Below are 24,149 nucleotides of genomic sequence, written 5' to 3'. Positions count from 1 at the left end.
GAGTTGTTAGAGCATGTGACTCTTAATCTCAGGGTTTTGAGTTCAAGCCCTATGCTGGGAGTGGAGTCTAGTTAAAATTAAAAGAAAAAAAAAGTCCATAAAAAAGACAGAAGAAAAGTGTAGAAAAAGAGCTTTAGGGAAGCTTATAATGATAATTCAAAGCCTACTCTACAAGGATACTGAAAATAAGTCCTTGTATTCTTCACGGTCAAATGCTCAACATCAAAATTATCTTAATAAAAAAAAAAAAAAAAAAAATTATCTTAATAAATGAAATCACATTAAGTATTACTAAAAGTATACTTCTAGGAGAGGATAAAAATAAAAACATGGGTAATGTACTTACATTTTTTTCTGATAATTCAAGAGGATGACTGGGCAAAAGTTCATTTTTCACACAAGGTAGACTGGGAAAAAAAAAATTTTTTAAAGGGAGATTATAAACCACTCAAAACCTAAAGCTCAAAATTGCATCCATCAATAGGTGTTAACTATAAGGGAATGGCACAAGGAAGCTTTTAGGAACGATGACACTTCTGTATCCTGATTGGGGAAATGGTTGCAGCAATTGATATATGTATCAAAATTCATATAACTGAATTATAACATAATGCATTATGTAACACTAAAGAAAGGTCAAATTTACTAAATATGGTAACTTTTAAAATGGACCAATTATAGATACTAGTGGTCAATTCATTAGGGTGAACCCTTCAAAAAAAGTATTAAATGATACCCCATATCTAGAAAAAATTCAATAAAGTATGATTAAAACTACTATTATTTGAGGACATGCTTCCTGTATTATATAGAAAAAATCTAGGGGCATGGTTGGTTCAGTCGATTGAATGTCCAGCTCTTGGTTCTGGCTCAGGTCCATGGACCTCTGCATCTGGGTATCGAGCCCCACATCAGGCTCTGCACTCAGTGAGGAGCTGGCTTGAGGATACTCTCTCTCTCCCTCCCATATCCTACTTGCACACCCACCCTCTCTCTCTCATAAATAAATAAATCTTAAAAAAAAAAAAAAAATCTATGCCTCTTCTGTTCAGATCTATACATATTCAATATACGTTTAATAAACACATGCCAAACAATAGGTTTGACATTTACTGAACAGCTACTATATAAGGTCATATATTGCTAGAACCAGACCACTGATCTTTATCACTCTAAATATATAAAGAGGACTATCCTTATTGCCAAAATATGATTGGAGAGCTGAGAGGAACCACAGAAATCCTGCAATAATCATTTATTGAATATTATCTTTGTACAGAATATTATCCTAAAAGCAGAATTTGAAAATGGTTCTGAAAAAAAAAAAAGAAAATGGCTCTGTTTACAGCAATCTAAAAGTCTACCTGGGAAGAAAAAGGAGCATTTTGTTTAGAAAAAGATAAATAAATAACAAATCACCAGAACCTGACTAGCTTTACGAATTTGATCATACTATACCATAAATCAAATTATATCTCCAATTCCAAAGACTATAAACTGCATCTTTCACTAGAAAATGGAAAGACAATAATGAGGCATTATGTCTGTCCCTAGACACCAATATTAGAATGACATTTTATTAAAGTGAGACCAAAGTACTTAAAGTTACATATAAAATTCAAAAATTCAAAACAGATGTTTACAGGGTTAGGCACTACCCTTATCTGATTAAGCAGAAAAGCCACTTGCCAAGAAGAAGTACCAGAAATTGAGACCTCAATATATAGAAACATGGAGGAAACCAAGGAAGGGGTACAACTGGTGCTGAAGCTAGAAAAGTAAAGTAACAGTAGCTAACACTTACTGAGAGCTTTTCAATGTCAGGTACTATTGTAAGTATTTTTCGTGTATTAACTCACTTATTTCTCAAAATAAGATTTACACTATTAACAGCTCTATTTCACAGATACAGACATTGAGACGTAGAGGAATTAAGTAACCTGCCCAAAGTCATACATCTAGTAAAAGCAGAGCCAGGATCAAAACCCAGGCAGCCTACTCCTGAGTATGCTCTTAACTGCTGCGTTCTACTGTCTCCCAGAGAGTTACTCCAGTAATCAATAAGATAAGGAGACAAATGGCTCTCCAAGTTAGCAGTAGTAAAAAGAAGCCTACCAAATCATGCTACTAGCTAACACCTCCTAGAAGGATGTCCTATCCTGGAACCCCACTACTGCTAAGACATGTCTTCCATTATAGAAAATATCCACTCCCATCCTCCCTCAGTCTAAGGTATGTTACTTGCTATATCCCAAATTAAATATATATTTATGGCCTATCAAAACATTTTTTAAATATTGTGAAAAAGAATTCACAGAAATATTTTATTATAACCAACTCTAAGTCACAATTCTCCCATATACCCTTTTCGAAGAAGATCATGCTGTTCAAAAGGTCCACTTGCTGAAAGTTCAGTAACTGGAATACTGTCCTTCAGCTGAGATCCAAGTCCTCTGGTATTCTACAACACAAATAAAAACACTATTAAATACAAAAAATGTTTTAAAACTCACACTAAGCATCTATATAAAAAACACTGTTTAAACACTAGACAAAAAAATAAAGCCGTCTCTGCCCTCAAAGAGCCCACAGTCTAGACAATTATGATGAGCCTTAGCATTATGATAGACTAATTATACATGGTACACTAAATAATATCAAATTTGGGAGTAGGAAGCATTCCTGAGTTGATCGCTGAATATCGTCATGTTGAAAGGCAATCCAAGAAAAAAGAACACGGTTAAAGGTACAAAGATATAAATGAACAAGCTACAAGTAGTTTGACATGACCAGCTAACTAGATGTCTCAGTGAGGCAAAGGAAAGGTTGGCAAAATGAAAAAAACAAAAAGGCTTAAACATGCAAAGAAATTCAGGTTTTATTCTGAAACTGATAGAGAGCCTCTGAAGGTTATGGCATGATCAGATTTACTTTCATTGGAAAGATCCCTCCTTTAGGTTGTAATGATTAGCACAGAATGAAAAAAGTTGAGGACACAATCCTGGGGAATACTATCCCTTAAGGAAGAATAAGGAAGTGGGATTAAGAATGAACAGAACAGCTAGAAGAATATGGGAAAGAAGCTTAAAAAAAAAAAAGGACATTCAGAAAGTATTTGGTTTCTATACCAGGGTACTCCCTATGATGATTAATCATCATAGCAGAACAAAAACAAAGACTCACAGTATATCTGGCACTAGTATATTATCATCCTACACATCTATACTATAAAACATTTAATTACCAAATATTTATTAAACATCTACTACGCTGGTAGATGCTGAAGACACACATCTACCTCTCAGGGCTTAGTCTAATGAAGATAAATTAAATAAGCAAATAAAATGCAATAAATGTTACAACAGATTAAAACACAAAAGCTAACTTTTAATCATTTGTTCAAGTACAATATCCCTTAATTCTGCAGAAAAACACAAAACAGCTACAGGCAGTTTGGTATCCACCCTTACACTACTCTAGAGGAAACTATTCTGAGAAACCAACATTTAAATTGATTTCTTAATATATCTGTATTTTATTAGGTCAGGTACTTTAATCTTTTCAGGGTTCCTTCAATCTACCACTCTACTTCAGGATCTCACACCTGGATAACTTTTACAGCACTTGACTGGGTCTTGCTGTGTCTAGACTTTTCCATTTTACAATTTTGCATATCAAGGTTTTCCTAAAACATATAATCTCCCTCACCAAACTGTTAAAAAAACCGTTTACGGACTCATCAATGTCTTGAAAAATAAAGTCCAACGTCATTAACCTGAAACTCAAGAACCTACAAAACAGGTTCCCCTACACAGAAGTCAAGGTTGATCCAGAAAAGAATCTGGAATCTAGGGTGGCCTGCTTCTAACCTACTATGCGACTATGATCAAGGCATACAATCTCTCTGGCCCCCTTTACTCATCCTTCCAGGTACCTAAACTCTTTCCAGGTCTAGAGTTACAGGACTGTACCTTTCCAAATGCATCTCCTAGTAGTTTCCCACATCAACATTCTCCTCCTCCCAGATTGCTTTATTATAAAGTAACAGAAGAAAAGTTTCTTCTATGCACTAAGAAAAGGAGAATTCTGATTTCTGGGCTTTACCGTTATTTCTCCTAATTTCCTTCTGTAAAATATCAGGATTGGTACCTGATGCTTCTATTAAACCAGCAGAGGAAAACAAATCTCTGAAAAGTTTTAAGCCTCACTAGTTAGACCTCAGTGTTTATAAAACCTCTTCCCAAAAATCAGCACTACCACCTCTAGAGGCTCTCTAGAGTTAGATGGCCTCATATCAGAGTCAGGGGCCACGGCCGTTCAGGAGTCTTTCCCAAGCATCACAACTTTTAAGTTAAAAAGAGAGAAAGGGGGAGGGAGGGATGCACTTAAAAACACTGACAAACAGGGAGTGGCATCTGATTTTCCCCCTCTCCAACTTCTGGCATACTACAAGTTACCCAAAAATGTTTGTAAACGTGGGAGTTAAAAAGGCGGCTTTACAGTCGGATTTGTTAGCAAAGCAGTTCCGAGGTCAGGGGTGAGTGAGGAGTTCGAGGGCTCTGGGCCCCCGAGGTTCGCAACCTCCTGCGAAGGACAGCCAGCAGCGCCGCACCACAGAACAACGCTGCGCTTTCGCATTGGTCCTGGCCAGCTCGGTGCCACCTACGGGGAAGGGTAGCGGCGTGCTGCGGGGCTTGGGGATCAGACGGCGCAAATCGAGAGAAACAAGTGAAGGGAACGAAGCCGAAGCGCTAGTCGCGGGAGCCGCGCGGGGCAGCCCTGCTCGGGCCACAAGCCACGAAACCCCCTAACCCCGTGACTCGACAGATCATGGCGCCCGAGGCCGACCTCATCCTCCCGCCGCCGCCGCTACCCCGGGACGAGCTAGGGGTAGGCGGTCCATTCCTCCCGGGCCAGGGTCCCGAGCCCGCCCGGAACACGGGTCGCGCAGGGTCTCTCACTCACCATCTTCACTTGCTCTGTGAACAGCCGCTCGGCCCTATTACCGTCAGCCGGCCCCGCCGCTCACTTCCGTTTCCGGGGTTGCCCCCCCACATCCGCCGGAAGTGCGTCCGTCCGGGCGAGGAAGGAAGGAGGGCGCGGGGCGCGGGGAGGGAGCCGCGCGGGGCCGGAGCTCCCACGCCTCGAGTCCCGAGGGACCGGGGGCCAAGGGCGCAGTAAGGGTGTGGGCTGGAAGGAGGTTGGGGTCGGGACGAGACGTGCCGGAGGGGAGGGAGGACGCCGACCTCCGCTTGATGAATAACAAACATCTGCCGTTGGTACCGTATTTGAAGGGGTGCCATGTGCTTTGGTGGATGTATCCCGTTATTTAATACAAAACCTCCTTGAGGTAGATACTGCATTTTTCGTGAGGGTGAACGAGGCATACTTCACAGTCTTTCAGCTAGTAAGGCAGAAGTAGAACACGAAGCCCTGCCGGTTTATTTTTTTAAATAAATATGTCGAAGGCCTGCTATGTCCAGAGTCCTGTGCCCAGGCTAAGAATGCAGCAATGAGTCAGGCTGATGTGGTTCCTGGGCTGGAGGAGCAGTGGAGCTGTTGGGGTGGGGAGGAGGGGGGCATGGAGTGGAGTACAGGTGCTAATTACCCACGCATATCGGGCTCTTGGGTACAGCAACACCATCCTAAGTGCTTTACGCGAACTATCCTTTAATCCCTTCGATCATCTTATGAAGTAGGTACTACTGTTGTCTCAATTTTACGGTCAGGACAGCAAGACAAAAGAGGTTAAATATGCCCAAGACCCCGTAATTCATTGTCAGCATTATACTGTGTTGCCTTCCAAATAAAATGTGTTAAAATGGACTCGTTTTCACCATATAATGGAGGTAACTTAAGGAATCCTTGGGCTGATAGTGAAAGCATAGACTGAAGTCATTTGAGATAGAATATATGAAAGAAGATTACTGGCAAATTTGCTTAGGTAAAAAAAAAAAAAGTGCGAAAGGAGGTCTGTGTGGCTAAAGTTAAGTAAGATAGTGGGAGATAACGCTGTAAGTTGATGGAGGCAAGTTCATTATGGAGGCCCCTTAACCAATTAAGGATGACGCTTTATCTTTAAAAAGTCATTGAAGAATTTCTAAGGAGGGAGGTGATAAGGTCAGACATGTTATGTGTATCTACAGCCATGGTCCTACAACCTTGAAGTTTCAGGAGAGTCCAAATTTTGAATATTTTGCACTGCTGTCCTTATCTTCTCTGGCTCTTCCAGATTCACCTTGAGATTTGAGTTTGCATGCTTCATTTGCATTTTTCCTTTCACTCAATTCCACCTAAGGAGAAATTTTAAAACTGCAACTCTTAAAAAGAAATCACTTTGATGTTGATTCCTTACAGTTTAGTCATTAAATTTTTGTTGATCATTTGATTCTAGAGCTAAAGAGAAGAAAAGGCCGATTCCCTATGCTCAAGATGCTTTTCTTTTCCTGGGGGGATAGACATGGTAAATAAATGTGGTAAATGCTTATTAGAGAAAGGAGTTGGATCAGGAAATGGTTGGGAACGGGAAAAGAGGCTTTTGAAGAAGAGGAAATGTGGAAAGGCAGAGATTTGTAAGAAGAGCATGTTGTAATATGAACAATGAATACTTCCTTGTGGTTGAAGTTCTGGGGGGGTAGGTGGAACGAGATGAAATTGGGAGAAACTAGGAACCAGGATACCATTTAGAGTGTTGCAGTAGTCCACAGTAGAGATGACAAGGGTAGAAAGGTAGCATAGCATATTGGAGAGACTGAGAAGCAGTGAAAAGTAGGGATGGACCTTAGGATACTAGAATTCACAAGGCAACCATTGGAAGGAGAGCCTGCTGTGGAGACAAAGAGATATAAGAGAGGCAGAAGGAAAATCAATCAAAGTGCTATCATAGAATCCAAAGGGAAAGAGAGTGTTGAGAAATTGAAAATAATTCAAAAGAAAGGTTACAAAGTAATTTTTTAAAAGCTTTAAAAAGATCATGAAGTCTTGGAAATAGATCTTTGGTGACTGACATGATTTAATTTCAGGAGAGCGGCAAGGAGAAAAAAAATGCCTTATTTTGAGCCATACCCACACCCATATTTATATCCTTTTAAAAAAGATTTGTTGCAGCATTAACTAAAACAAGTCATGTTGAATATGCTAAAGTAGTTTAAAGATTTGTTAGATTTGATATTAGAATGGTTTAATATGTTTACTTAGGCTTTATGTAATATAGTTCAGAGGATAGACTACTAGTAATTATTAACATCTGTGTATGTCATGCCCTATTCTTAGTTCTTACCATTTTTTGTTTCAGTTAATCCTCAATTATTCTATGAGGTTGGTACTACATTATCCACATTTTACATGAGAAACAGGCTCATGTGCATTGTAGCACAACAAGTACTCTATTTTACTTTATTTTTTGTTGCCTTCCTTGACTTTACTCTTAAACTTCTCTGGCAGAAATAGTTGTTGAATGCATGTTGTTGAACATCAGAAGAAACCCATCTAGAATGTAGGCTGCTATTGAAACATGGGTGAGAGTGGATGAATGAATACAGAGAGGTTACAGCTCAGGTTGGTGTAAAACTTGTTGAGTTGAAAAATGCCCACGGCTTTGGTTGAGTCCTCATCCTTTCAAAAGTAAAGAAAGTATGGTATAAAGCAAATGTATGCATTTCAAAGAGGTAGTTGAGTGATAAATGATCAAGCAGTAAAGTTGGGAGCAAGAAGTTGTGTTGACATTTTTCTTACCCTGTGAGAGGGAATGTGGGAGAAAGAGTAGTTACCATTGCACAGGCTTTTGAGGAAAGTGGCATCATTTAGGAGAAAGTTGGGTTTCAGTAAGGGCTAAGATGAGGGAAGAGAACTTGTGGAAAAGTAAAAAATACTGGGAAATCTAGCTGCAATAAGCTAGGGAAGTCTAATTGAATGTTCCAAGGGACTTAGTGGCAGGATTTGTGATGGGCAGACCAGTGAGTAGCAGGTTCAGGGGCATTTAATGGTACCAGAGAAGTGTGTGGGATAAAGAAGTCAAGGTTCTCTCCTTTACGCACCTGATGCAATCAATACACTACAATACACTACCATAACCTTTAGCACTTAGTTGTGTTCATCTGTTTCCACATCTATTTCTTTTCAACAACCTTCCAGGGCTCTACCTTACACGTTATTGTATCTGTACCTGGCACACACAAAGCACCAATAAGTATATATTGAATGAGGAGTGTGGGAAAGAACAGATGAATGGAGAGTTGTGGCTAATCGGCAAGGCTAGACTAATATGGTTGGGAAAAAGGTGGAGGTGGATATGGGTGATCCAAGAAAACTTACTTGAAGAAGTTTCCGGAAGCACCTTCCTGGGCCTGAAGCCCAACCTTACAACTCAGCACTATAAGCTGAGGCCCTAAATCCTCGTCTGGTTCCAATTATCCCCTTTCCCCCAGGGCTAGACTCAACAAAAACTGGCACCTCACCAAAAAGTCTACAATTCTGACATCCGCTAATGTAAGGAGCCATAGATGTGTGTGTGTGTGTGTGTGTGTGTGTGTGTGTGTGTGTGTGTGTGTGTGTGATGTGCCCAACCTTCCTCCTCCCCCTTCCAGCTACAAATTCTGGCCAGTCCTGCTTGGTCTTTTTTTTCCTCCTGGTCTCTGACAGTTCTTAGCCAGATGGATTCTTTTGAGCTCTGAAAGCAGAATGGGGGAATTTGGAGAGGGTCTGGCAGCAAGGGTTGGTGGCAATGGTTTTCCCTCAGAGCTTAAGGTAGGAGAAGCATGAAAGCTCCATTTTTTGAGAGAGGAGGGAGAAATAATTAGTGTAAAAATTTTGAAAAACATAATCTAAGTACCTATTAACTAAAACATTGTATGGCTGTGTAAGTTTCAGATACTGTGCTCCCTTGTGAGGTTGGGGAGGGAGCTTTTGTGAGGGGATGGTACAAATCTCAACATAAGGAAGTTACTATGTCTCAGAAGACCTGAAAAGAATCTATAAATTATAAATAGTACATCCAACACTTCTTTAAGTGATCTAAATTCTTGTCGTGTTGGGGAAGGTTCAATGTACTTAATTTCAGATAAATCATATTTACACATCTCTCTTTGCAAGTCCCTTCCTAAGTGTTAAGGGATGGAGAAATACTTTACACCCAGTTTATTTGACAGACACTTTCCTTTAACCCTATGAGATGAGTGTTTCATATTTCTTCTGAAATACTTGCTGACTATGATCTCAGATGGAGCTACTTTTAAAAGAGTGTCCTCTGAATATGACAAGCTGGATTTTGAGAGTAAGTACTAAAGTGGACTCTTGAATCCAGGTGTTTTGTTTTAGTATTTTACATCTGTGTTGCATCAGACACAGCAGAGGTTAGCATTCCGTTTTTTCTGCTCATAGTCCTATTCCAGGTCTGTAAATTTGAAAAAGTGGTTTATATTTTCATCATGAAGAATATTTGTGGAGCATACAATTGTAGATTATACACAACAAAGTTTAAATTCTAGCCCCATTTCTATTACCCTTCATTTACCAGCCAACATGTAAGAAGCATAGAGTCATGTTAATACTAGCTAAAGAGAAATTTAGTTCAGAAGGCAGATCTACCCAAACCATCATATAGTTGCATATAGAGCCTAATATAATATATGTATATACCGGATATTTTTTATTCAGATGCCATTTTTGGATAGTAGGGTCAATATTTTCCTCCACTGGCAAGAATAATTGAGGGGAAGCTTTTGTATTTTTGAAAATTCAAAAATTTGTTCCTTGAAGACCATTAAAAACTGGAGGAGAGGGCAGCCCCCGTGGCCCAGCGGTTTAGCACCGCCTTCAGCCCAGGGCGTGATCCTGGAGACCCAGGATCAAGTCCCATGTCGGGCTCCCCCCATGGAGCCTGCTTCTCCCTCTGCCTGTGTCTCTGTCTCTCTGTCTCTCTCTAATAAATAAATAAAATTTAAAAAAAAACTGGAGGAGAGAAAATTTGCCTTTATTCAAAGCTACTACTAGGAGGTTACTGCAAAAGCAGTTTATGCTAATCACCTTCAGAACTAGGAAGCTGATTTAGAATCTAAAAGCTGAGAAAGACAGCCTAAGTCATTCTGATTGTACGGTTTGAGTTTTTTTGTTTCTTCCTCATGGAAGCAATGCATGCGCAGTATAGAAAATTAGAAAACACAAAAGGGCAAAAAGAATGGAATCCAGAGCACAAAGAATCACTGGAAATGAATTGCCTTGCAGGTATTCTTTTATATGACAAAATATATCTATTTAAAAAAAATAGATTGATGCTGTTTTCTAAGTAAGTTGGGACATTTTTCTCTTGGCTCTTTTCATGACCGTGTTTTTATTTCATAAAATATGTCATGCTGAAGCCTTAGGAAACATCCTTCCTTTACTTCTTCAGGAGTGGCGAATTACACGTAGGCTATTTACTCGCATTTTTCATTTCTGTCAGCATGGTAGGATGCCAAATGGCTGTTCTGAATAATTTTCAAAGGTATGTTTTTTTAATACTTTGCCAGGGAAATCATAACTCTTAAAGTGCTCCATAACCCTAACCATACAATTGGATCTATGGATAGATATTATGTTCCATGTTTTGTTGTTTTCTCACTGTTTTAGCATCTGGGATTGATGCCAAAGGCTATTCAGCCTCACTCCATTTATTAAATTAGAGTGTACAACTAAGTTTACAATAGAGTATAGAAGAAAAAAAAGAAGACCTGTTTGTTTATTGTTTTAGTTAGGTGTTTTTACATCAGCAAGAAAGGAAAGCATTATTTCTCAAATACCTCAGTGAAATTGCCTGACAGTGGTTAACAGAATAATTGTCTCATGCCTGGGTCTTTAGAAGAGCTCCCTGCCTTATTCCAAACCATCTTCCATAGTACTGCCAAAGACGTTTGTCCCCTCAAATTCAAATCTATTATTTCAGCTCCTTGTTCCCTGCCCCACAGGATTAATTCCAGACTCTTTAGAATGGCAAATAGGCCTTTTGTCACCTGACTTTTAAGAATGTCATCTCATTCTTAAATCCTTTACACTGGTCACGTTAAATTACTTGGAATTCTTTGAAAATGTCATGAAGTTTCATGCCCCTGTACTTTGACTCCTGTCCTCCCCTTTTCCTGGAAGGCTCTGTTGCACTGTCTCAGGGCAAGCATCACTCCTCTGATGCAGCCTTTCTTGACTTGCTCTACTGTTGTGCTTTCCCCCTTCCAGAGAGGACAGATCTGTGCCCCACTGCATATGCATACAGGAAGTGTCACAGGGTCTGTAACACATTGTTGCACTTCTTGTTTTTTTCACATGCCTCTCCTTGTTGGCCTGTAAACTCCATATTCCCCATCTGTTTTGGAGCTAGTTGTGTCCTTTTATAACTCTCATCTTTCATTAGGAACATAGTCATAGCCTTTCAGCTGGCCTGCCTGCCTTTCTCCTCTCCTCACTCACTTGTTCCCTGATCCTTCTCCACATTCTCACCACAGTAGACTCAAGAAACAATGACTGCATCTTTCAAGAAAAAGTCTGGTGGTCCAGACTGGATGAAATGAACTCCAAAGCACAATTAGCACTGAGTCTAATTTATTTCCTACAGTAAGTATTTAAGACTGCCTTGGCCCTAGCACACTGCTGAGAGATTCTAGAATGGGGGAAGGTGGAGAATGAGGAGTTAACTAGGAAATGAATGGGCTGTGAGAAACTAGATGAAGAATCATACAAGTCACAGATACAAAAGGGTATAGTTAGCCAGGATTCCACCAGGGCAGCCAGAACTTGCATGGGTAAGGCACTCAGGAGTGTGTTACTAGGGCTTCTCTGTGGCCCTGGGTCAGAGTGGTACTGAAGTCAAGAGAACACTGTCCCAGGGGTGGAGGGATGGGTTAAGTCAGGGATGGGGATTAAGGAGTGCACTTGTCGTGATGAGCACAGAGTGATGTATAGAAGTGTTGTATTACTATATTGTACAACTAAAATGAATATAACCCTGTATGTTAACTAGAATTTAAAAAAAAAAACAAAAAATACTGTCCAGTGTCCAAAAGTAGTTGAAAAATTCTTCAAAGCAGAGAAGGACCTACAATGTGGAAGATAGAAAGAGCAACAGAAGTCAAAATCTGGTCAAAATACATTCCATGGGAACCTAAAATTTTAAAATAGTTTGTGTATGACTAATTGCAATACAAAATAATTTCTTCCCTTACCACTATATTCATTAAATGATTGTTCTGAGACATCCTTTTTTTTTAAATAGATGTAAAAAGTGATTCAGAATGTGTAAATTCATCTTTCTGCCCACAATTAAAATTTTTGTTGACCTGATGAGTGAGAAGTGATGGCTTATTGTTACTTCAGAGTAATTCTTCCTGATTGCTGGTAAGATAAAGCAGGTTTTCATATTTATTTATTGTTTAGATTTGCTTTCCTGGAAATGCCTATTCACACATCCTTTGCTCATTTTTCTATGGAGTTTTTCATCTTCTTCCTATAAATTTGTATGTGCTCATGTACTAAAAATGTTAACCTTTGTCTTATGCATTACAAATGTTTCTCATAATCTGTAATATTTTTCTTTTGGTATCTTCAAGCTATACATTTTTTAAAAAGATTATTTATTTGAGAGAGAGAGAGAATACACACAAGCATGAGCAGGAAGGGCAGAGGGAAAGAGAGAATCTCAAGCAGACTCCCTGCTGAGTGTGGAGCCTGATGTGGGGCTTGATCTCATGACCCTGAGATCACGACCTGAGCTGACACCAAGAGTTGGATGCTTAACCTACTGTTCCACCCAGGTGCTTCATACAGTTTTAAATAAATGTCTCTTTTCCTTTACAACACCCTGGCTATTTCAGTTGAAAGTGTTTCCCTAGCCCCTAGTATATGAATTTATTCTAAAATTTTATTCTAAAATGTTATTTTTAATACTGTGTTTTTAATTCATATGGAATTTATTTTTAAATATGGATTAAGAGAGGAGTCTAATTTTATTTTCCTCTAGGGGCTATGTTAAAATCCCATTTACACTAAGATACATTTTGAGACTCTCCATTCTAATGATCTAAATAGTTTTCCGAACAGCAAAACTAGCTAACATTTATTATGCCTGTATGTGCCAAATACTGTCCTAAGCATTTTACATATTTTGGCTCATTGAATCCTGGCAGCAACATTATAGGTCAATTCTGTTATTCCACATGAACTTTAAAATGCTTTTATCAAATTAAAAAGAATCCATTAGGATTATGGTTGGAATTACATAAAATTTATACATTGATTTTGGGAAAATTTACATGCTATATATATCCATCAATAATATTTTATAATTTTTTCCATAGGTCTTAAAGCTGTCTTGTTGAATTTAGCCTTAAATATTTTGTACTTTTATCACTGTTACAAATGGAATATATGTCTTTCCATTTTTATTTCTTTTTAAAGACTTTATTTATTTATTTGAGAGCGAGAGAGATAGAGAGAGCACAAGCAGGGAGGAGATGAAAAGCATTCTCCCTGTAAGCAGGGAGCCCAACACAGCACTGCATCCCAGGACCCGGGGATCATGACCTGAGCCAAAGGCAGATGCTTAACTGACAGAGCCACCCAGGCATATTTCTATTTGATTATTCCTATCAGCATTCTTGCCATATTATGTGCATAATAGTTGGGTTAGGATAAATTATGCTGCAGTGGCAACCTGAAGCTCTCAATGGTTTGTAATGACAATCTCTTCATACTGTGTGTCCATCACAAGCTGCCAGCAGCTCAGCCTCACACTATCTTCACTTTGAGACCCAGGCTAACAGAGTAATTGCTAAGCACGTTGCACCCTTGTAGTAGAAGGAAGGAAATCAAGGCACTGCATCTCCTGGCTCATAAAGTTTCTACAAAGAAGGATGCCTGAGTGGCTTAGTGGTTAAGCATCTACCCTTGGCTCAGGGCATGATCCCAGGGTCCTGGGATCTCCCTCTGCCTATGTCTCTGCTCCTCTCTCTCTGTGTCTCTCATGAATAAGTAAATAAAATCTTTTTAAAAAAAGTTTCTATAAAGAAGTGTCCCTCGTCCCATACCCTCACATTTCATAAGCCAAAGCAAGACATATGCTCATATCTGATATTGAAGTGTCAGAAATCCATAATCCTTTTACAGGAAGGGGCCCTTCAGGTCACAATGCCAATGGGATGGAAATAGTACTCCAACATGAAGGACAGCAAATATTCTGATCAGTAGTACAAACTATCACAGTGTTTGGTTTTTTAGTTGGCAAGATTGAGAAATCCTAGAAAATAATATATATGTAATAGACCTCACTGTTCAACAATACCTCTTTCCTCTCTACTTCTAAGCATGTAACAAGATTATTTTTAATCTCTTAAAATTAGGTATAGCTGTGTGACTAACCCTGGCAAATGAAAATATGAGTGGAAGTGATATTTTTCACTTCTGCATGGAAGCATTGAGGAGTTAAAGCATGTGTCTTTATAATATCTTCGCTGTCCTGGTGATTATGGTTGTGTATGTTGATATGGAAGTACCAAAAGACCAAAGCAGCTACAATGCTGGGCCATAATGCAGAAGATAGTTGCCCTGGATGCTTTCCAGGTGGAGGCTCTTTGTGGTTTTAGATAACTGAGAGTTAAGGGGTTTGGAGGCCTCTTTTTGGTTTTACTGCAGTATAACCTAGCCTATCCTAATACAGCCTACATATTTTAAATATTTTAATAAATGTGTGTGTATATATGTGTGTATGAATATTTATATAGATATGTATATTCACTTATGCATATTGCTATCTGGGACAAAGTTCTTTTCTTTAAGTATTTGGAGTACCATGATTTGGAGTACGATGATATTTTTCCTGCATAAACCACATTCATAATGCATACTATACAATTTGCAGTTTAGATTTCTTTACCATGGATCAAGAACTATACTAGCAGTAAAATGTAAATGCAGAATCTTACAACTTCCCCCTCCTGTTTTATAATTGTCACACCGAAACCAACAGCATTGCTTATAACTTGCCTTTACTGAATCTTTCCAAACAATTTTTTAAAAGATTTATTAGAGAGAGAGTGCAGGGGTGGGGGAGAGAGGAAGGGGCAGACTGAGAGGGAGAGAGTCTTAAGTAAGTGCAATGCTGAGTGCAGAGCCTGATGTGGTCCTGGATCTCACAACCCTGAGATCAGGACATGAGCCAAAACTAGATTTGGATGCTTAACTGACTATACCACCCAGGTACACCTTGAATCTTTTTAAAGCAGACAACTTATTTTCATAAAAACAACAATTCATTCTTCTCACATTGTTTTTTGAATTCAGTAATATTTATTTAAATTACTTAGTTTTGATAGCAGTACAACTGTCATAAAAAAGTTTCGGAGAAAAAAAAAAGTTTCGGAGAAAACACAACTGGGTATTAGTAGGCATAGAACAACTAGTGAAAGTGAGATAGATGATTATCTCTCAACGTGAGGGCATTTATCCTGCCATAGGTAATAGTCTGTAAGTACTGCAGATGAAATTGAGAACTTGTGTAAATCTTGCACTTATTTAGAAGTAAATTGAAAGAGCTTCTACCATATAAAGAACAATGTGCACACACACATACATTTGTATGTACATTGGTATATGTATATGTGTCTCTGTTGTATTTATCTTGTGTCCAGTTACATTATTCAATTATCATGTTAATTCTAGTAGGCCCTTTTTGAAAGCATTATCTTGGGGGTTATAAATATGTAATCGTATTATCAACAAAAAGATAATTTCTTCTTTAACAAATTTATATTAATTATTTCCTTATCTCACTGCACTTGCAAAATAATGTTGGATAAATAATGATGATAGTGGGTTTGCCCATCTTTTTCTTGATTCAGTAAATATTTATAGCATTCTACATGAAGTTTCTTAAATATTTTTGTTGGATTTATTATTAGATATATTTTTGTACTATTGTAACTGGTATCCTTTAAAATTAAAATTTGCAACTGTTTTTTGATGGGATATGGAAATGCAATTAACTCTCATTTATTGATCCTATGTCTAGCAATCATTTTTTGATCATTTTTTATTATAATTTGTGGTAGATTCTTTGAGTTTTTTTATATAGACATTTATTTAATTTATAAATAATGACAATTTAGTCTCTTCCTTCCAATCCGTATACTCCTTTACTATTTTTTTCGATGTCCTGCAATAGCTAAAACTCCAGCATAAAGTAATTAGGAATGAAAACAGTTTATCTCTTTATTTTTAAAGGAAATGCTTTTAACTTTGAAGCTATGGAGTATTACATTTGCTGGAGATGTTTTTGCAGATATCCTTTATTAGGTAGGCTAAGGATGTTCTTTTCTTTTTGGCTACAATTTTTTTGTTTGTTTTTATTATAAATGGCTTGTGAAATTTTTTTGAATGTTTTTCTACCTCTTTTGAAATGACCATATGATTTTTCTCTTTTAATCTGTTAATGGGATAAATTGCATTAATAAATCTCTAATGGTACAACAATCTTGACTCCTTGTAGACTCAGTTGGTCATTATCTTTGTATATATATATCATTTGATACAGTTGCTTTTATTTTGTTTAAGATTTTTGCCTCCATGATGAAGATTGAAGTTGTATTGTAATTTTTTCTTGTCTGGTTTTATGTATAACGTTATACTAGCTTTATAAAGTCAGGGGATGTTCCTCCTTTTATACTCCCTAAGAGAGTTTACAATTGGAATGATCTCTTCCTTGTATCTTGGCAAACTTGCTTATAAAACTGTTGGACCTAGTGTTTTCTCTGTGGGAAAATTTTTACTAATGATTATAGGCTAGATGGTAATCAAATTATTTAACAATCTATTAGAATGGTCACACTAATCAATCAAAACTGACCATGGCCACTGTTCATGACATGAACAGTATAGATGTAGAATTGCATATAAGCCAAATATCAGGCTTATTTATGATTTTAAATTTCTTAGGTCAGTTTTGTAAATTTGTATTTTCAGAAATTTGCCAATTTTACTTGTTTTTAAAGTTATTGATAAGTTTCTTGTAATATTTTATCTGTGTAGTTGCTGTTATATTTATGATTTCTTTTTCCATTCTTAAAATTGTATCTGCTCTCTCCATCAATTTGCTAAGGGTTTGTCAATTTTATTAATTTCTTTTCAATGAATCAACATTTTCATTGTTAATCCTTTTTACTGAATGTATTTCATTAGTTTTTGCTCTTTTAATTATTTCCTTTATTCTATTCTATTTAGATTTTTTGTTCTTTTTGTAATCTCAACTTTTCTTTTTTTATTAATATAAGTATTATAAGGCTATCACTTCCTCCATCTACCACTTTAGCTATATTTCATAAACTTTCCTATAGAATTGTTATTGTTGGTTCTAATTTTCTTATTTGCTTTTGCTTTCTTTCTGACCCATGAACAATTTAGAATTATGCTTTAAATTTCCAAGGTTTTTTTTTGGGGGGGGGGGCTATGTTTTTGTTATTAATTGTATTGTGGTCAGAGAACGTGTTCTACGTGATAATGATTCTTTGGCCTCTGGTAAGACTTACTTTATTGGCTGATACACTGTCAATTTTTATAACTGTTCCTGGGAACAGAAAGTGTATTCTAGTTCTTAGGCATCTATATATGCTTAATAGACATGGTTTATTTATTGTGATGGTCAAATAATCCCTATTATTACTGATATTTTTATCTTGTCAATTTCTGGCAACGATTTATTAAAGTCTACCTCAATAATAGTGTATTTGTCAATTTCCTTTTCTTGTTTTATCATTTTTTTTGGTTGACATTTTTTGAAGCTATCTTATTAGAAGTATGCAAGTTTACAATTGCTTACATCTTTCTAATGCATTGGACCTTCCTTAGTAGGTAATAAACCTCTATCTTTAGTAATGCTGTTTGCTTTTTTTTTTTTTAATTGCTGTTTGCTTTTGCTTGTAACTCTTCTGTGAACTTGTTTTACACGTGTCTCATGTAAACAACATGTAACAAGATTTTGCTTTCTATCTAATCTGATAAAAAGTTTGACTCACTTACCCTTATTGTTATTTTAATTATTTGAATTTAATTTCTACTATTTTATTTTGTTCATTCTATTGTTCTGCTTTTTTTAAAATTTTTTTTGTTCTGCTTTTTTAAATTCTTTTTTTACCTTCTTGACTTTTTTATTGTTTTATGGGGGGTTTTTTCTTAATCTGTTTATCTCTTTGGAGCTTATACCTTATTTTTTTATTTTTTTTCTAGGTGTCCTATAATTTTAACATCTATATGTGTCTGTGTAATTTAATAAAATATATAACTAATAAAGTGTGTAGTTTAGTAAGTCTTGAAGTTAGTTAGTGTTTTACCTTCCTGAACAAAGTATAGACTTTCAAATGCCTTATTCCTAATTATCAACTCCCAACTTATATGCCATTTTTACCAGCATTCTAGTTGTATATCATTTTTAACCTTATAATTAAGATATTACAACTGTTGTTTACCACAGTGATTGTCTAGATTTACCCATGTGTTTATTATTTTCTTTGCTATCTGCTTTGGATCTGAGACCTTCTTTCTAGGATGAGTTTTCTTCATCCTGGGAATATATCCTGTAGAAATTCCTCTAGTGAGTAATAGTAAACTTTCATTTTTTTCTTTTTTTTTTTCTTTTTTTTTTTTTTTTGTTCTGACATTTTCTGACAAACATAAAAAATGAAAGTTGGGATCCCTGGGTGGCTCAGCGGTTTAGCGCCACCTTCAGCCAGGGCCTGATCCTGGAGACCTGGGATCGAGTACCACATCGGGCTCCCTGCATGGAGCCTGCTTCTCCCTCTGCCTGTGTCTCTGCCTCTCTCTCTCTCTCTCTCTCTCTGTCTGTCATGAATAAAAAAAATCTTAAAAAAGAGAGAGAGAGAGACAGGGTTAGTGAGAGAGAGCACACAAGCAGGGACAGAGGGAGATGGAGAAGTAGGCTTCCCTGGACCCCAATGTGGGGCTCGATCCTAGGACCCCGGGATCATGACCTGAGTAGGAGTCAGATATTTAACTGACTGAGCCACCCAGACACCCCTTATGTTGTCATTTAAACAGAAGTCTTAGGTCTTACAAGTAAAAGGAGTATCATTTTAAAGTTATTTCTGTTTTTGACTTCTGTGTCATGCCATTAATTCTTAAGAAGATTTGTTTTAAGTGGAGAACACTGTGAAAATGTACTTGTCTCATTAGGACAAAAGCAAGTGCAGGAAAATAATTAATTTTATTAGTTAAGAGCAATGAAGAATCTGGTTTATGGATATGTATAAAAACTGTTCTTTTGTTTGAATGCCCTGGTATAGCAACTATTAAAAGATTGGAAATCCTGTTAAAAGATCTAAGTGCCTGACTACAAATGCTTATTTGCATTTTGCCTCTATAAATCTGCACAATATATTTCAAGTTATCAGCAGCACTTGATTTTTTTAAAGGATTTTACTTATTTATTTGAGAGAGAGAGAGTGCAAGCACAAAAGAGCATGAGCAGAGGGAAGGAGAAGGGAAGAGGGACAGAGAGAGAAGCAGACTCCCCCTGAGCAGGGAACCTGATGCAGGACTTGATCCCAGGACCCTGGGATCATGACCTGAGCCGAAGGCAGATGCCTAACCTAATGAGCCACCCAGGCACCCTAGTACTTGATTTTTGAAAAATAACATCCCAATTAATCACTGCAAACAGAATTGACTAATTGAACAGTTTAGAATCCCAAAATTCTTCTGTGTGTACTAACTCATTGTTATTGATGGCACTTATCAATACTTCCCATTCCTTTGCTATAGAATAACTATTTTATTCATTCATTCACCAAATATTTATTTATTAAAGTGTCTACTATTAAAGTAACTATTGGCTATGGGGTCATAATGCCTGCCAGATATGATTCCTGTCCTCATAGACTTTCAGCCTCAGACGGAAGCACCTATCAATCAAATAAATAAACAAAGAATTATGGCTCCAGCAAGTAGCACAAAAGAGAAATAAGTGGTCCTAGTAAAAGAGATTTGAACTAGTCAGCAAGGTCAGAAAAGGCTTTTCAGGCCTGGTGAGTAGAAGTTAACTGAGTGAAGGAAGCAGAAAGTGAAAATAGACATAGGCAAGGTACTGTGATAAGAGGTAGCCTGGTGTATATGAGGGAACAGAAGAAGGACAGTGTGGCTGGCGCAGGAAATGAGGCTGGTACAGGTCGGTACAGATGGGGAAATGCAGGGTCTCACACATAGGGGGGCCACAATAGGATGTGGTATAGAACAGTAAGGAGGCTAACGAGGAATGAGAGCAGTTTGAAGATGGAGAGAAATGGATTTGAGAGCTATTTAGAAGTCAATAATTACAAGCTTGGGTGATGGATTGGTTGTAGGGAATAAGGTTGCAGAAGATGTCAAGGATGATACAACTTTCCAACTTGCGCAATTAAATGGATATAATAGCATTTACTCAGTTATGGAACATTGGAAGGGTACCAGGTTTGGAGGGAAAGCCATGAGTTCTGCATTACACATGTTGGGTTTGAGATATCCAGAAGGAAATCCCAAGTAGGCAACTGGATATGCAGGCTTTGGTACCCAGAAGAGACATCTAAATGAAAGAGATAGCTGCCTGTAAGTGATAGTCTAAGCCCAGGGCACAGGGTAAATCCTTCAAAGACATAGCACTTTAAGACTAGGAAAAGAAATAGGTGCTAAAAAGGAGAGTACCTCTTAGAGTTCACCACTAAAGAACTTCTAAAAGCAGAGGAAAGTGAATATGAATAAAAAGCAATCTGTGGTCAAGAGCCAAATCTGTTGGCTGCAGGCATGAAATTTGGGCACAATTTATGTTTCAGGTGTACCTAATATATCCCTATTTGATTTCATATAACAGAAAACCAAATTTTCAGGATTTACCCTCAGGTGAAATTGATAACTCTAGAGAAGTATTTCTCTTCTGGCTATGTACACTCCCTGATACAATCCTAAACTCTTTTGTCTAGGAGCATGGATGCCCCATTTCAAGAATCATGAAAGTATAATTTCCTTTTTAGAAAGCCAGGAAATTGTAATCCCAGAAAGGATGGGAGTCTGTCAAAAGTTATGCATCTAATTAGTAGCAGAATGCTGACAGAGCCTGGATCTCATGATTCCTAACAAGTGCCCAACCCATCTACAAACATCAAATGTCAAACAAATGTAAATAGTTATTAAACACCTACTAAGATACCAGGTAGTGGTCTTTCCAGTACACCATGAGCATGTCAGACTTCACCAGTTTTAGGACCCGGCAATGCAGTCTAAGGCATGTGAAATACATGACTCTTGCATCATTGGATTTGATCTGTACTCCAAGACCAATCACTCATTCTTAGAGAGAAGGAGACAAAACGGATTAAAATCAAGATTAATCAGAGGCTCTGGCTTAAGGGGGTTGCAGATGTAAGTAGGAAGGAGAAGGAGAGAGTGGGATAGAGAGAGAAAGACAGAGACAGAAAAAGAAAGAAAATACAGAATGGGGAAGAGATTAAAATAATCAGGCCCCATTATCTTTTTCTTCTCTCTTCCAATCAGCTCTGATGTCTTTTTGAAAGTAGGCATATCTTTTTAAGAAGGAGCAATCTGCAAGTGAGTTTGGAAGCAGCTCTCATGTTCACCAAATGCAAACTGCATTCTGAGAATGCCAAATGCAGTTCCGAAGGTGAGTTTGCTGAGACAGAATGTGACTGTGTCCTGCTGGGGGACACATAGTGCCCACGTGCCAGGGAAGCTCCTTCTTTCCATAATACATAGACATACTTTCACAGAACTTAAGGAGTAGGAGGTTTCTAAAGCCAAAATATACTTGAGAAGTTTGTTTCTCTAGTTGAACACTGCTGGATTTTTCCCTTGTTCAGTGTAGAAAATCCCTCTTCAAGTTTCTGCATAAAAAGAAATGTGCTAATGGCCTGGGAAGTCACTGTAAACTCAGCAGTGTTTCAATAACAGTCATACAGAGATAGAGAAACATGCAGTCTTGATTGGGGTTTAAAAGCCAACTCAATAGTTGACCAGATTCCTGCAATCCCCGCAGCAGACACATGAGTAAGGATTCCACTGGTCCACCTACCTCATGACCCTTGATTGATGTAGCCCAGCCTTCTTACAGGGTCAAAATGTCACACACATTTTAAAACAATTAAAGTAGTCATATCTTAAAATAGGAGAAACAGGAGCCCAGTTGAACATTCCCCTAGCAGCCATTTCTGTCATGAGGAAGATTGCAGCTTGACCTGCTGGTGAGGAGAATGGCTGCAGTGGGGTGTTTGGATTTCCTTCTATTTCCACTATGTCCCTGATCATTAAAATGGGGGATCTCCACAGAGTTAAAGGTTATTTTACACAGGAAGCACATTCAGTATTAGTACAACAAATGTTTTCCTTTCTCCAGCTATGGAAGAACTCTACTCACAGGGAGTCGTGATAAAGCAGAGCATCAGCCCTTTCCGCTCGGATACCAATAAGTCTTGCACTTCAAAATTGCTGGCCTAAAAAGGATACTTATGAAGGAGCAGGTCTTTTTTTTTCTTTTAAAGAAAGCAACAGCAGAAGCAGCAGTCTGATTTCCTTGTACACTTAGATGCATACAAAAAAGAAAAGTGAGTCACTCTGAGCTTCTAACTTTAGTTTATAGAAACAAAGCAGTGAATCATGTTAACTTGTCAAAGAGGACCTACATATAGTCTTATCTAGATAACGTTCATATTAAAAGAATCTGAGAATCTATTTTTGTGGTAGAGTTATGGGATTGAAGCTACAACTGTCTACTCACTAACAATTTTGCAGGTCAGGATGTTGTCATAAAGAACCTTCCAATAGTGATATTGTAGGGCCATCTTATACTACAGCCTACCTTCATTCAGAATCAGCCATTGTCAGGTCTAAGTTTCTTCACATCCAGTACTGAAAACAACTATGAAATTAACATTGGGAAAAGCATTGTAGACTCAGTCCTAATACTAATGTTAACTCACTTATCCAGTCAACTGAAAAGTAAAAAAAAAAAAAACCAAACAACAACAACAAAAAATACGTGGATGAGGGGCACCTGGGTGGCTCTGTTGGTTAAGTGTCTGACTTTGGCTCAGGTCATGATCTCAAAGTCCTGGGATTGAGCCCAGAGATTGAGCTCTGCACTCAGTGGGGAGTCTGTTCTCCCTCTCCCTCTACCCCTCTTCCTCCCCCTGATTGTGTGTGCGCTCTCTCTCTCTCTCTCTCTCAAAGAAATAAGTAAGATCTTTTTTAAAAGATTTAAAGGTATATGTAAAATATATCAAACATATATAATCCAAACACTAGTCTTTCTGCAAATCAAAACAACTCTTAGATGCCTGAAATAGCAGAATTAGTCTACCCAAAATAATTAGTCCTATATCTCGAATCCTTCCTTATAAAACTAGTCCCCTATCAGTCTTTGAAACTTTTAAACTACTTTTATTATCTCTAATACATAGGAAGTACCTTTCCAGCCTTTCTAATCAGTACATAATTACAAAATGTCAATCAACAGTCACAACCAATTATTGATAGCAGTATTATGAAATAATTTGTAAAATAGCAGTAAACAGTCAAGGTGCCTCATTTCACCACTCTGCCCTACTGCCTCCCATGAAAATAAACTAAGCAAAACAGAGCAAATTTGCTGATTCAATGCATTCCAAAGCCATGATTTGGGTTGTACCTGGCGTTTGGAATATTTGGATTACTGTTCTCCTGACCACGAAAGATTTTGTTTTTGTTTTCTGTAAGATATCCTGAAGTCGTGATTTATCATTTATCATACACTGCAATTAAATCCAGTCCCAAGTGGAATTTTAAAGGATGACTAGTTGAATAAAACCCTTTAAAGCATGACTTCTGTCATGTCTCTATTTGTCAGGGTCACTCCTTGCTTTGTGATCTTCCTCCTCACAGCTTGAGCCTAGACTGTCTACAGATGAACCTTCTGCTAGGAACTTCCATATCATTCCATGAGACTATCACAGAAAGGACCTGAGTTCAAAAGAGAGGTAGTGTTAGACTTCCCTCAACTACTGCCTCACATCTACCAGGTTTCTTGTAACTGACTTAAGGTCTTGGATATATATCCTCACTTATCATAAGAAGAGTTGTCACTTAATGCCAGGTCCTGTACT

The 24,149-nt window shown here is 37.7% G+C and overlaps 1 protein-coding gene across 2 annotated transcripts in view; it reads right to left on the bottom strand.

The window, feature by feature from the left end:
- The window catches only part of POMP (proteasome maturation protein), a 131,922-nt gene that overhangs the window by 11,152 nt on the left and 96,621 nt on the right, over nt 1–24,149 (bottom strand). Inside the window, exons 1-3 of one of the 2 annotated variants that reach the window (XM_025996720.2) lie at nt 4,966–5,091; nt 2,364–2,461; nt 347–407 (exon numbers count right to left, since the gene is read on the bottom strand). In XM_025996720.2, the coding sequence (XP_025852505.1) occupies nt 347–407; nt 2,364–2,461; nt 4,966–4,968 (162 nt within the window). In that variant the 5' untranslated portion in view covers nt 4,969–5,091. Of the gene's footprint in view, nt 1–346; nt 408–2,363; nt 2,462–4,965; nt 5,092–24,149 lie in introns of those variants that run through there. The other variant, XR_011994226.1, reaches the window with a different exon arrangement.

Source organism: Vulpes vulpes, chromosome 9 (assembly GCF_048418805.1).
Source record: "Vulpes vulpes isolate BD-2025 chromosome 9, VulVul3, whole genome shotgun sequence".
NCBI lineage: Eukaryota > Metazoa > Chordata > Mammalia > Carnivora > Canidae > Vulpes > Vulpes vulpes.
Note: the sequence above shows the minus strand (reverse complement) of the source record. Positions and strands in the feature narration are given on the sequence as shown.